At 39.3% G+C, this 15,722-nt stretch overlaps 1 protein-coding gene across 6 annotated transcripts in view; it reads right to left on the bottom strand.

The window, feature by feature from the left end:
- ablim3 (actin binding LIM protein family, member 3) overlaps positions 1–11,441 on the bottom strand; it is a 45,950-nt gene extending 34,509 nt beyond the window's left edge. For all 6 annotated transcript variants that reach the window (XR_013787918.1, XR_013787919.1, XR_013787920.1 and 3 more), the window contains exons 1-2: positions 10,835–11,441; positions 3,464–3,601 (exon numbers count right to left, since the gene is read on the bottom strand). Coding sequence is in view for 1 of the 6 variants with exons in the window: in XM_079479893.1 (XP_079336019.1) it covers positions 3,464–3,601; positions 10,835–10,847 (151 nt within the window). In the remaining 5 variants the exon portion in view is untranslated. The remainder of the gene's footprint in view (positions 1–3,463; positions 3,602–10,834) is intronic.
- Between the last annotated feature and the right edge of the window lie 4,281 nt (positions 11,442–15,722).

Below are 15,722 nucleotides of genomic sequence, written 5' to 3'. Positions count from 1 at the left end.
AAAACGCTTTTCTGCTTCGGAACAATGCACATTGTGAAAAGCGCTATATAAATAAAATTGAATTTCTTCCATATATGAGGTTTTTGCATCAACAGTCAGAGAATGTTGCTGAATTGTTATTGATTCAACTAGAGCAACTGTAAAGACAGCAAAAAACAGAACACTTGAATTTGGATCAGGTGTTTTCGTTTTCATTTTAATAAAGTAGAAATTGAATCTGCATATGCATGGAGAAAAACACACCCAATTAAGGCCTATGTCTTTTAAAATGGTTGTATTGTGACAGATAATCCTAATGAGCTGCCACTCCTGTTTCGAAGAAGCGGGGCTGAGCGGAGTTATTTGATTTGTAAAGTAAACTTATCGTTCGTGACTTCCTGACAGCTCTTGAGTGGAATTTGCTGACTGTTACAAATCCTTAGCAGCCAAAACTTAGTGGCAAAATACAAGCACCCAGACATTTAAATTAGAGCAAATTTGCAGCTGGAAAATGAATTCATAAATAATTTATTGTAGAGATGCTGTATAGTCTCTGTATATACGGACCATTTTACAGGACGTAAACAACATTTGTCCAGAAGCACTTCCTGTTTCAGTTTTTTCATATTCAAAGTTAAGTTTAAGTTAAAGGGATCGCTCACACATTTCTTTGTTCTGATGAACACAGAGAAAGATATTTGAAAGAATGATGGGATAATTCATACACACGTCTTTGAAATGTCTTTTTGCCTTGTGGTTAGCTGCTTTATAAAACTAAACATTACATACAGTATTTAAACCAATTAAAATGATATTATATTTAAACCTCACATTTTTTAACAAGTCATTTGGAATATAAACATCTACCATTAATTATTTAAAAGCTTTATGTAGAATTTTATGAATCCAAGCAATGTAATACAAGTAATTTGAAAGAGGTAAAAACTTGCCTATTTCTCTATGGCAGTGACCCCAATTGTATTTTTGACACTTAAAACTGTGATTACGAGTGTTATGGGACTACACAATAAAACATTAAAGCAAGTGTCAACCTCAAACAAATAATGCTAGAGCTTTCTTATTCAAATGAAAAGCATGTGTGGCTTAAGTTTTTCAACACATTTTGGGGTCACCGTATATCTCTTACAATCAGCGGCACCACAGTTTCATCTCCTACAGAGCAATCTTCAATCAGACTTTTATTTGAATAAAGAAAAAAAACCACAAAACCAAATTTAATGAATTTTCTCTGCCTGCACATCTAACAATATTCCCATAATGGCAGTGCAAAAGCAAATATAATTCGCCCTTGTGCCTGTTGTAAATATGTAAATACCGCAGAGAAGAGAACAATTATGTCTATGTGTAATTGTGTACACAAGACGGATGCACCAGTGGTGAGAGTCATACAATGCCACGCTGACTCCTCTTTATACAAACTCACAACCGGTGTGTCCTCGGAAACAGCTGGTTCTCTCATACCTGTCCTGTATGTACTGTATAACATCAGCCTCTTCTTATGGCCAGAGCATGTAAAACACTCCCTGAAGAAACTGCTTGATTGTAACTGCTTCAGTTTCAGCGTATCTATGTGACCTTGGCCGACATGCTTTATCCTGTGTGCTGGAGTGCTTGCTGTTTCTATTAACTACAGTACAATGGCAAAGGCATGTTGTCAAGTGTCAGACGATGCAGTAAAATATTCCCTTACAAGTTTATTGCCTTTTGCATTTAAAGTGCAACTCGGATCAATACAAGGCATTGGTAACAAACGTAAAAACGAAAAGAAAAACACCAAAAATATAATGGGCACAGTTTTATGAAAAGGGATCAATTGCTTTAGCAAAATTTGCTACATACAGTAAATAAACTGTGTTTACTATCACATTAACTGACCTTTGATAATACATACTGGGGGAGAAGGGGATTCCTGTGAAAAACCCCACAAATACAGCCCCTTCATCCAATTATTGGGGCCTCAAACCCCAATGGCCTCTCCTCTCATCCAAATGCTCCGTTCTCTCATCCAAACAAAGCGCAGCATGCACGGGAGCCGAGCTGTCAGTCACCGGTGTTTCATAGAGAGGGACTATAAACAAAGCGTCACAATGCAACAACGTTGTTTCATGATGAAGATATGAGCTGTGGGTGCAGATTGATTGATGCTGGACATCCTACACACATAGCGCACAGGAAACACGCTTGGACACAATAATATACAGTGTGAGATAAGGGGTGAGGTTGAGTTAGAGGAGAAATACATTATTGCTCAAGGCAATTTTCAGGGAAGATAATGGCAGCAGAGGGTAAGCGGGCACATTCGAGTGGGAGGACGGAAGGGGAGATGGATCGTTATTGCTCCGAGTAACTTCGTGTGCTCCGAGGCAACGTGTGATGTCATCATGGAGGTGGGAGGATGCCATTTCCTTTCGACTTCAACCTTTCTGTCTATCAGCCCCCTTTATCCCCAATCCCCACCAACTATGCCCTAGGGTTTGCATTGGAAGACCCTGATTGGCTGATTGTGTGGCTGAGAATAACCACCAACCAGGGGCAGGGTGCCCCTCCATAGTAACCACAGCAACACTTTAAAAGCAACGCAAGAGCCATGTGAAAACTCCAGTTGTAAGCAAGAGAGTAAAAGCACAAATACAAGTATTTTTAAACTGTATAAGACAATGTGGTCACCCCGAGAGAAAAAACTCAATCTGCAGGTGATGGCGTATTCACATTCATTTGACATTGTTATTTTTAATGCCACAAATGCCAATGATAATCGAGGGCAATGTCGCGACACAACGCCGAGATAACGTTTTGATGATGTCAGGGCAGAGGATCTCATTACGCAACAGGTCCCAACCTCAGACATCGATGGATTCCCAGGAGTACATCCGAGATCATTAAAGCACAACTGTACTGCTTTAGAGCACTGATGCCAAACTGTTTTAAGGTCAGAGAGCATTTCTTTGTTACTTAATGAAGTGCTATTACCACATATATCTGAAACAATTCCAAGCTTATCCCAAAATTAAGTATTTTACAGTCTAGCAGCTCACATCTGCATGTAATGTTTTCAGTGGAAATTCATGCTGGTCTAAACTGGCTCAACAGTTAAACCAATAAATAGGTTTTATTTAGGTAACCAATAAATAAAAATCATAATCACAATTATTTTGGCCAATATTGAGATCCTGATTATTTAACATGATTAAGCATTAACCTTTAAAACAACATAGAAAATTAAAAAATACCTTTAAACTGAAAAATAAATGTAAAGAAATAGAAGCGCTGAACCACTGTAAAGAAAAGGGTGCGCTGTGGATTTATACTACAAGAAAAAAGAGGATCCTTGCAAAATGGAAGGCGGCACAATAATATTTATTATAAGTTTCTGTAATTGAAGTCCAAAATTGACGATTACGATTAATTTTCAATAAATTGCACAGCCCTACCAATAAACAGCATTTGAGGAATGATCTCTTACTTTGGCAGGTGAAGCATTTGATGTGGAAGTGGATATTCTGCACTCGTACCACTTCCCCTTTGCACACTTCCCGGCAGCGATAGCAGCGGATTGGTCCAGAGCTCCGTTCACTGCTGCACGAGCTTTGCTGGTAAGGAACTGTGAAGGCAAAAATACACCATTAGCAGGTGATACTGTACTGTTATTTGAGTCTGTATGTCATTTTTTGTGATTTACTGTTTTCTACAGAAAATCATGATACACAATGTAAAGAACGTTCTGTGAAAATCTAACCTTGATATCTTTAATATTGATAGAGAAATGACATTGTAGTCAACAATTGTAATCATCCAATTGTTAGGCCTGATGTCACGCCCCGTCGTAAGGCCATATACCGTTTCCTGGTCCAAACTCATAGGCAAACAACAAAAAATGCAGATATACACCGATGGTTTGCTGTAAAACTATAAAAAAACCTGGTCTTACAGATGTCGGTTTATAATGTCCCGGATTAAAATTTATCGATTGATTTTGACTTTAGCGTACACCGTGAGTAAAGGTTTTGTGTAAATATGTGCTCATAAACGACTATTTAAATAAGTGGATACTTGGATAAAAAAACAGTATTCCTTAATTTACGATTTAACAAGAGGATAGTGAAATTAATGGTTGAAATAAAAGTTTAATTACATTTTTGTATCACATAAAAGTTTAATTACATTTTGAGACTTTAACCTGGATTTTACAAACTGGATCACATGCATTAAACTTGTAGAGGATCATAACAGTTATTTGCATTGTGAAACCCTAATACAAATCCAATTATAGGTGAGAGAAATAATAATTCTATTTCACGGGCTACAAGCTATACTCCATATGACCATATGTGCTGGCTATGTTGACAGCAAGGCAGCTCACTAGGCTTTGGAACACAGCATCTTTCGTTCACCCTCCTTCATTGTATCGATGTCTAGAAGTTCTGTGCCGATCGCCCTCCTATTAAAGCTGCACAAGCATTCAAACACTCAGCACTTGAATGAATCAATTACTGTGCAGTCACTGTAGCAAGTGTTGTGCTCGCTTTACGTCTAAATGGATTTAACTGGGGGATCATGTCTAAAACAGCAAAGGCACCATACTCCTACCCTGATCTCCATTGTTTTAACTACAATGCTGGTAGCACGTTAGAATTGCCAGGCCTGAAAAATCAAGATTATCAGCATTGTTTTCTCACATGTAAAGTACCTGGGAAAGAGAGTGAGACGGGAGCCAGGAAATACCGGGAAACACAATAAAAAGCATAATGGATTTGAATGAGTTGTATTGTGGGTGTTGGAAAAGACAAACGTAATCAGTGAACTGAACGTGTTGGGTCAGGAAGTGATACTGATCACTTTCGTGTGCAGGAATTAGCAGGAAATTTCCAGGAAACCTGTTGACTTAATAGAAGAATCAATCAGGACTGTCAAAATGCCCCCACTAGAACTATCCAGATATCTATACTGTAAACACATTGCATATTGGGTCTGTAAAACAGAAGTTGAGCAAGAGCCTCCCTCAGACCATTCAATGGGACAAACAGTGTCTTGTACGTCTAAACCATTTCACATATTGTCAGCCAACTGGAATAGAGCATTTCATTGACTTTTTTCATCCACAGCTGAAGAACAATGGCTCTCATTCACTAATAATTGCGTAGATTTGTCTTTATAACTTCTCATGAAAACTTTCAGACTAATTCACTATACGTGCGTTCACATGAATTTGTTCTTGACCTCATCTTCATGTTGGTGAATTTGGAGTACTCTACATCCATGTGCACAAGTTCAGTCATTTGCATAAAACACACCCAGTCTAACTCCATGTTAACCTTTCCTTTACCACCTGTCGTCACACTTCACAATTCAGAAAATTCTGTCATCATATTATTTGTATATATTATTTAAAGTATATAACTATTAAACTAAGACGAAACATTTGGTCTTTTTGTCTTGAGAGACAGAGAGAGAGACTGATGATTTTTTTGCTTCCGTCGTTGAAATCTTTTATCTTTTTTCTTATATTTACAACACATTTTAGGACGAAAGCTTTGGTGAATCATGATTGCAGGTGTCACGCACAAATTTGTGCGTACGCATGCTTAGTGAATGAGACCCAATGATCCATTAATGCTGTTAAGACTCCTCTAGTAGCTCAATCTCACACTGGTAATATTGTAAGCACTTATTCTTTTGGCAGAGCTTCACGCTGCCTGGCCGACTGCCAGCGCTGTTTTCTCAATCCTATGTGTGGCCCTCAGCTCTGTGAGAGACATTCTGAGTCCACAGGCTTTTGCCAGTACAGATTTGAGTGTTGCATAGTCATGATGCTGTTAAAAGCAGATAACAGCAACAAGAGAAAATTTGTAAAAAGACGTGCGTTTCCATATATCACAACCAGGAGTATTTATGGTATATAAAGCTATTTTATATAAAGCTTGACTTTTCTTTGTGCCTTAAAGATTGTCAGGGCTTCCGCATACAAATGATGCACAAATAAACAGAAGAGACAGCTGAAAAGAGAATAAACTACATGCTATTAAAAGACAATACGTCTTTCAGGATTCATTCATCTGTCATTTTCGGGCGTCTATGTCAAAAGCTCAGTAAAGAGTGGGGTCTCTGGCGAGGTGTAAACAGAAACTGTGTAATCCCTGCTAGAACACAGAACATATGTACAGAGATCAAGGGAGAAAACACACGTACACACACACAGACACACAACCCCTTTTAGGATTAAAGTTTTAAACAGCACCTAAATCAGATGGATACATCTTATGCTTTGTTAGAAAGCATTACCTTAATGAACTATAACATCTAGATTCAAATTAATCCAAGTTTTTAAAAGTAAACCTTCTATTAAGAACTGACATTTCGACTGTTTTTTTATTTGCAATAGTTTAGGTACACAGTGTGTTGACACTCTATCATTTTAAGAAAAAATACATTAAAATTTGTGTTTTAAATTGTACTAATAAGTTTGTTGAAATAGGACAATATTTGGCCAAGATACAACTATTTTAATATCTGAGGGTGCAAAATATTCAAAATATTGAGAAAATTGTCTTTAAAGTTGTTCATCATAGGTGCTATAGCGGGGAGTTGCTGAGAAGAAACGGTTTGTTTTACATTCTCAATAGGCTAACAGCTATAATGATGTTGCCGCAATATTAAGCCTTCCATAGACACCAAATCGAGGGGGTAGTTCCCAAAGAGCGGGCAGCAGTTAGCGAAGTTTAAAGACATCTTTCCAGCCATTTTGTTAGCGATTGTGCTGCATCCACTCACATATTTTTACAGTAGGAATTTTACAAAATATGTCCATGGAACTTAATATCCTAATGATTTTGCCATAAAAGAGTAATCGAAAAAGATTTAGCAAATGACCTGTAACATGCAGCCCAAGGTGTAAGTTGATAACCAGAGGAGCTAAGGGGCCTCAGCTATTTCTGCCCTCAGCGGTGGAGCCTCTTGGGGATTACAGTCACAGAGGATTGTGGGAGAGCGGAGGTGACAGGTCTGATCTCAATTCCTCTACAGCTGAAAAGGGAGGTGTAAAGACCTTGTGGCCAGACAGAGTCCACTTATCCTTCACAATAATGAGCACTGTGTGAAGATGTTTATATCCAGTGCTACACTTCATTCTAAGTAACCCATATCTTTAAATTCAACACCACAGTAAAAGTTATTCAGCTAAATAAAAAGTCAAAATAATTGGATAATGTAGTTACTTCTTGAGAGTGCAGCATATCCAATTATCAGAAGTCATAGATCTATTGCTCTTTGTAGAGGTAGAACTAAAATCAGAGTCAAAAATATATTGTGACAGAAGTTAGACAAAGTTCAGAGATTATTGGTGATTCAAGCTGCTCACGTCATTGATATATCATCTAAAATATAAAGCTGCAGAATCCAACATATTTGGAACATTGTACTGAACATAAAATGATTGACGTTGATCAATATTTCTGTGGTGAGGTTAGCATACTAATAGAAACATTCAAAAGTCAGTGATCTAGTGATTTAGTTAAAACTATCTGAAAATGTCTGTAGAACTGAGCCTTTGGAGAACCTATCCAAAAATGATATATGTCTATTGTTAAATTAGAGGCAACAGGAGCTGAAATGACCCTGTCAGGATGATGATCACTCAACAGAATCAACAGAATGAGGTATGAGGGCCTCAAGGACTTGCGATGTGCTCTCAGGGTTAATGATTTTGGATTTCAGCAAAACTTCAAGACATGTGTTTGATGGCTTGATCATCCGATGAGCTCCCTAGACATGCTTTGTGTTATTCAGCTTCAGTATGTTTAACCATATACTGTATACCGTATGCCCAGAAGTTGGTAATATTTAACATTTCTAAGTTAAAAGTTCTTGTCAAGTCAAGTGTATTTATATAGTGCTTTTTAAATTTTTACATGGTTTCAAAGCAGCTTTACATGAAAAAAGAAAATCCAGAAGGGGAAAAAATAACCAATCTCGACGGCCAAAAGACATCCTGCATCCATATCACATCTACATGACCCTATATAGTAGCTCCATAAAAGACGTTTTACTGCATGCACATTACTTGGGAAAAGCATTGAATCTTTAGAATGAATCTGTAAGAATTCACTGCTGAGAAGTTTTATTGTGCCGGTTTCTCTTTTGTTCCCCGTGCTACTAAATCATAATGTGGACCACAGGGTAGACAAATGGATACTGACACAGGACTGGACTGCACTTCAGATGGGATGAGAGTGTTTCTATTGGTGTCACAGTGAGTCAATATCTATGTCACAATCGCTCATTTCAAATTTACTCGCAGGTAGAGGTTATGCATTATGCAGATACAGGCTACATGGTGACATCGATGCAAATTCCAAATTAATAACGTGAAAATCGAATTTTTGCCTACACATATCCAGTGGTTACGCAGTTATAATTTGAACAATGAATAATAAAATTTGTAAAATGAATTATACATTTGTTTTGTTAATACCGGTAAAGTTATTACAAAAGTTTGTTCCAAAATTAAAGTTGTGTCAACATTTAGTGAGTCTTTTTGTAATTTCCGTTTTAGTATAACTTTCTTCCGTCGATAGAAGGCAAAGGATCAAGCAGGAAAGTAAAGCTGCTCTTTCTCCATAGAGAGTACATGGTCACTGCTGCCATCCCTGGTCCCCATCCACTTTCTTTGTAAAGAAAAAAAATAGCTGCTGATAACATCTGAACAATATTGCGGTCCACAGTTTTAGAATAACTTGCTGCAGTTGCAGATGTCTATAAGAGGCCATGATAAAGAGATCTGATAACAGTCGTTCTCTAAACATTGTTGGTTCCACCCCACTGCTCTTCACAAGGTTGGCATGAAAGAACACTGGTGACAGAGACACTTGGAAGTGTGTGTGTGCGCTAGGATGTGATTGATGTGAAGGACTGCTGAGTTGTAAATGCACGACTCAGCAATTCTGACTATATCCTGACTCTTAGCACTAGGGTTGGATGACTTGAGGAACATACATTAGGTCAATGTAGTATGGATGTTTGAAATGAAAAATGGACAGACTGTCACGGTCATTCAGAAAGTTACAATCTTAACAATTTCATCAAGATATTTCAATATCGAGTTTAGTTAGTTCTGCCATCATATTTCAGCATTTGTCTAGTTCATACTCTGTTTTACACTTTGTTTGTAAGTCTACAAGTGTTGCAGATTAAACTAAGGTCTTTGCTTAGTAAAATACTGATAATTAATCATTATAGTCAATCAGGCATATCCTCAGTCATTTTGTAAAGACTTGAAAAGTACAAAAGTATTTTATTTTCTCCAACATTACTTTTAAAGCCTTTTTAATAACAGGGGGGGGTTCTCCCAAAGGTACAAAAGGTAAAGGGCCGATGAAGCCAGCTGACCATAAGAAATGAGAGCAAATAAAGAGAGACTGAATGACCTCTGTGTAATTGCTCTGTGTTTTCACTGGCTCAAGGCTATATCATGCCCAATGTAGCGTACAACACTGCATTGTGCATGGCTGGAGCTCCATCCAAATGCCATGTGTATGCTTGGTTGAGTTGTAGGAGAGTTGGAGAGTTGATGTCTATCATGAAATTGGTTAATGGCTGTACACTGAAGACTGAAAACTGAGAAATACCAGTTTGAAAAACTTCAAAGAGGAGATCACAGATCTAAAGTGATCCCCTCAAAGTGAAAAAGCAATTCTGCACATTTCTTGCACCAATCATGCTTATGAGAAAAGTGCACAAAATGTTTGGTAATTTTGTTAACTATCTGTGCATGCTCTGTAAAGCAGAGAATAAAATGTCCCAGGTCCCTCGTGGACTAGGCATGTCTGTTCATTTATTGGAAACCTTCCAATTAGTGCTTTTCTTGCCACAAGACAGAGCCTGGCTGACCGCACATTTCCTTGCCATCTGTGTGCATCTGAAAATGTTCGCCCTCCATACGGTAAGCTGGTAGCAACCCTGTCCCCAGCTGACAAGCAAATGGCTTCGAAAGAGTATGGCAAGCTCAATAGGCCAATGTGAAACTGTTTTATCAGAGGGGACGGTGCTGTGAGCAGTGCCTGAAGCTGTGACCCTGAACTCTGAGGAGAGCTGTGGATCCGAGACCTACTCACCAACTGAAAATTCAATTTAACAACGAACTGCAAAACTATTTTTAATTTCAAGATGCCACAGACCAAGAAGGCATTTGCCAAGATGGTACAACAAACAAAGGAAACGCTATCTGTGGTTTATTTTGATATTTTCTTAGCTCCTTCTGAACTTTCCCAATGAAAGGATCATTATAAGTGGTCATGCCTTTGCAACATCAGCTGACAGACGTGCACAAGCCAGAGGAAAGCTGGACACCAACATGATGTAACTACATCCATTGGTCAAAATGACTTTATTACCATTACAAAGTTAATGAATCTAAGCAATAGTATCTGACTTTTCTGGCACTAAACTGGACTGAACAATCACTAGAGTGTTGAAATATGCTTTCTATAGAGATAACATCTCAACATTTTGTCAGCATCGTTAAGCCTTAGCAAAACGGCCAAGTATCCCCCTGACACATCTTTGCAACATCAAAAAATGACCAGAAGTCGTCTAAAATACACATCAAAGAAATAAAAGTCCCGTGTACCACTAACACGAGATGCGCATGTACATTTAATATGGTTACTATTATTATCATAAATACCCGATTCTATGAGAATGTATTTAGGACAGGTCAGTCAAACCCTTAAGACAAATCGCTATTATTTTACAAGGTCAAAATGGGTTTGCTTTCGTTTGCACTGAAATGACATTAGTCGTTGAACGTAGACCAAGGTAAGAATGCAAAGAATTTACTTACCACTCGTGTTCATGTTGGTGACAATAATCCAACAGTAAAATGTAATATCCAGACAGCCGCGACCGTCTATTGTTCCGCCAGTAAAATCCCGTTATTGAACCCCAGTTTGAAGTCACAGTCCAGTGGAGAAAATAACTAAAGAAATAGATAACAAAAAATAAAATATCCCAATACGATTCTCGGACGTCGGGAGGGCATTGAACAGCTGGTTAATAACATGAACGGTGTTTTTTTTCACAGTAGATGCAGCGTTTAAAGTCCTGCACCCCGTATAATGTTGGATCAGTATAGGGCGGACGGCGAATTGCAAATAACGCGGAATGTCGCCTAGTCACATCCCTGCTCCTCTGCTGCTGTTTCTCGGGTATATATGCCTGAGACAGTAAGTGTACAGTGGACGAGGCGCTGTCACTGTACTCTCACATCTATGGACGCGCTCGCTGCTGGGGTGACGTCAGGCGGAGCCGTGCAGCGTGTTTCCTCACAGCCCATCCACACCGCTCGCGAAGCGTGGAACGGGTGCGATTGCTTTATAATCCACGCTGTCAAGCTTACATTGCAGAAAGGTTCTTTAAGTGCACATTGTCGCGTTGCTCGGTCGCAGAGCAGGTGGGATACTGTGTCACGCAGGAGAAAGTTGAAGGATTAGGGTTGGGTTTTCGCAGATTACAACATTTGCTGTGACATATACGTGGATATATAGCGCCCTCTTACGCGGAGTCAATATAAACACATAATAAAGCTAATTAGATTCGTTTAGGGACGTGTTCGACAACAATATTTTATATTTTTTATAAATATAATTGTTATAATGTATTTTAATATTTATATTAAAGTATTACAGGAACAAATCCCATGTTTATTTAGTTAAACAATTTATAAAATAGTTTAGTCTTTTAATCTAGACATCCGCCCTACAAAGATATACCGTATTTGTTTACTCTCCTTATTGTCTAACACACTTATTCCCAAATTGCCTTAACATCCCAGTTTTTCATCTATGATTTGACGAGGCTGAATCCATCTTCTTATTCACAGTTTATTGACGATGCTTCACCTGAAAGGACGCGAAACTTCCGTTATAGGGACAGTTCTTGTTATTCGCTCTTTTTTGCTTTTGTCTACAAAAATAAATATTAATAAAATAGTGTGTGTGTGCGCAGAATATGCATGTGCCAACTTCATGGGTCCATATACTTTGAAATTACACTGTAAAACAATTCTTAATATTAAAATTATTTGAGAATTAGCAACTCAAAATGGCCCATTGAACTGTATTGCGATATATGGCAAATTCCTGGGTCCATAACTTTAAAAGGATACAGTAAAAAGGTCGGCATTTTGCATGAGGAGAGGTGACCCACCTTTGACATTTTCAACGTACCCTGAGAAATAAAGCAACTCAAAATGGCCCATGAGTGCAATGGCCCATTGAACTGTTTGGTGATATATACCAAGCTCGTGGGTCCATAGCTTCAAAACACGTTACAGTAAAATGGTCTGTATTTTGCATGGTGAAAGGCTATAATAATTGATATGGTTCTTCAGAGAACCTTTCAACTCATCGTCAAAGCCAGCTGAGATATAGCTCCACCAATGGTCCAATATTTCAGTGTCTCATTCATATCTCTTGTCACATATGCCAACTTCATGGATCCATAACTAAAAAATGCTACAGTAGAAATGTCAAATATCTTGACATGTAATTAGCAAAGAGCACCATATGTAATCAATTACTATATTGAATGGTACATTGAAAAGTTGTAATGTCATTTTATTTATGTATAACTAAAATAACTATGAATCACAATACGAACAAGCTTTATTTGCCATCTGTGCACACGTGTTAAAACACAGGAAATGTTACAATACAAACATAATCGCTGTCATAATCCTGCCTAACCTTGTTATGATTTCCTACTCATGTGGCAATTTAAATACATTTACAATTGTTGTCTATCTGCGCCAGCCTGACAGAACGAACTTCCCAGATTGAACCCAACAATATGGACAGTGCTCTATCCCCGGAGTTTATCCTCCTCTTTCCTCTATAGCCAGCTCAGAGCCAGCCATGCTCCCGACCGTATCTCCTCAGCCAGCCATGAATCCTGTGGTTTGAGCGAGGCGGAAGAAGAGGAGGAAGAGAGTTTTCATCCCTTGGCATCAGTCCCCCCCTGTCCCAACGCGTGATTCAGCAGCAGTCTCCCCACAGACAGCTTCCAAGTCAGCGGCAGCAACCCCAGGGCCAGTGGGCCCTCAGCCAGCCCTCAGTCAGCTGCCCAGAGCCGGCATCCGAGTCAGCGGCGCCTCAGCCAGCAGCCGCTTCCATAAAGCTGGAGTCCGAGTCAGCTGCAGCCTCCCCAGAGCCGGCTTCCAAGTCAACGGCAGCCTCCCCTTGTGCGCTCGTCGCCCGGGACCTCTGCCATGGACTCCATGCCTACCCCATGCCTACCCACATTGGCCCCATGTCCTCTTCCCTCGTGGCCCTTGCCCTCAGTCCTGTCCGGTCCCACCTCTCCTGCCCCTCATCTGTCCTGGAACCCAGCCACTCACGTCTTTGGTCACTCAGTCACCCCCGGACCCTTCCCACCTTAACTGGGCCCCCTGCCTCGCCCTGGTCCCAAGAGACCATTCCCCAGACTCCCTGCTCTCGTCCTTCTCCAGCACCTTCCGGACTAGTCATTGTTTGTTATGATTGCCATGTGCATTGTTCCTGTTCATCTAGTTCTTGAAATAATTTTTGCAAGTTGTTGCCTGTTTTGCCCCCTCCTGGGAAGTTTTTGTTTGATGTTTTGTTTATATTTCATTTGCCTTGTTTAGCCCAATTGTGGGTTTTGATTTAAACAAGCTTGGGCTGAATGCCCCTTGAGATGATAGTGGACTTCATGAGGAACCAGCCAGCAGAGCAACCTCTCTTTTGTGAGCATGCATGCACGCACGCAAGTGTGCACACACACTGTGTCAGTAATATTGAGAAAATGTTTATTATTATTTTCTAGACACAAGAGCAAGAAAAGAGCGAATATCTCAAATATAAGACGGTCCCTAAGATGAACGTGAATAAGAAACCGGAAAAAACGGAAACTTTGCGTGTTTTAATGTGAAGCTGATAGCGTGAATAAGAAGCTGGATTCACCCTCGTAATGATTTTTTACTGTATTCGTTTCGATGACAATCTCTATGATTTACTTTCACTAGTAGGCGCTATTTCATTACACACCGCACCACAGAAGATTAAATCTCAACCTCAACCTCAACCTATATAGGCCTACTAACCTGCCATTGAATTACTTCTTTCTGAATGCTGTTTAGTAATGTATTGGACCACATTCCCCCTGTTATACTTTGTTCGGCACAACATAAATTCAAAGAACAATCTGTGCTCCATAATACGCTTTTGAAGAGAGAGACAGACATTTTAGATTCAACAGGAAGACTATTATTGTTTTCTGTGCTCTATTCCAGAGACTGTGTATTTGACTTTTCCATTACTGTCATGTGTATACAGAAACAAAAGCCAAGGGGAAACAGCACAATGGAGGGATGTGACAGACGCCAATTGCGTTCTACATTTCTTCCTCTTTCTGTCTCTCTATCTCTTTTTCTCTTTGCCTGACCATGCAGTGCGTTCAGCCTGACACAGTTGGATATTTTGACAGGGCCATAAGGTTAGGGTCTGAGATAGAGAGCGCAGACAGTCAGCATTCTTATGCCTGTCATAGCATCAGCATTTTGTTGGGAATAGACAGTCTTTCTCTCGCGTCAGCTGCAAAACCCCTCACCCACTATCTGTGTGATATGAGTACTCCTCATGTAACCAGGGCCAACTCCAGGGGGCGGGGGGTCAGGGGAACCAGGCCCTGTGATGAGACTAGATGCCTATAGTAAATGTATCTTTACACTGCTGCTGTATGGCAACTGGGTCTACATTTATCCCAGGCCACTTGAATTTTAGTGGCGGCACTATTTTTACATAGAATATGTGGAACACATAATATTTTTTATCACATTTTTATTTTAAGCCAGGGCCATTCTACTAAATGATTGGATATAATCTTTATCACCACAATATATCCAGCACATAGTTGTATGATAAATTGTTGTGATTTCACTTATGAACAGTGACTTTCGAAAGACCGTGGTATAGTTGGTCACAGAATTGTATAACCTTAGCTTTGATTTTACAACATTTGTATATCTTTACTGGAGTGCACTTTGTACCAGGATTGAGTGTTTTCAACGGATGCCGAGGGCCAAGCAGCTCGTCAGGGCATTGGATATACCATTGTGTTGAAATATGACAGAGTCCACAACAACAGGAAGTTGCTCTTCCTTAGGGCATCGGTGCAAAGGGGTACCGGAATTTTCTCTTGTACTGCTTCCCCTGTGCACTGCTCTGGCAGAAAGTTACAAATAAGACAAGCTTTATTGGCAGTTTATTAGGTTGTGCTACATAAAATGTAATTGTTATGAAGACCTTTTTAATAATAATAGTATAAATGAAGGGTCATATTGTAATGTTTATGCTGACATATAGCCAACCTATAGCTTAAGATACATAATATTGAATTCATAACAGTGAATCATCATTGCTTGTTCTCTAGGTTTAATCTGTAACCATTAAAGGGGCAGTGGAGTGAGCCGTTGGTTGCCAGACACATAACCAGCTGGCTCCAACGGCATACATTGTGATTTTCTCTTATTATGTGGTTTGAAATCTATTAACCCAGATCATCTGAGCACTGTGTGTCAGGAAATCGCCACACTGTAGTAACATTTGCTCTCAGGGTGACTTTAGTAACACAACAATAGTCTGTGGAATATGGAGTATGTTCTGTGGTTTATATTTAACTAGAAGGATAACTCAAGAAATGAGCTGACCCAAGAC

The sequence above is a fragment of the Barbatula barbatula genome (genome assembly GCF_947034865.1).
Source record: "Barbatula barbatula genome assembly, chromosome: 18".
In the NCBI taxonomy this organism is placed as follows: Eukaryota; Metazoa; Chordata; class Actinopteri; order Cypriniformes; family Nemacheilidae; genus Barbatula; species Barbatula barbatula.
The sequence above is the reverse complement of the archived record's forward strand: the minus strand, read 5'-3'. Positions and strand labels throughout refer to the sequence as shown.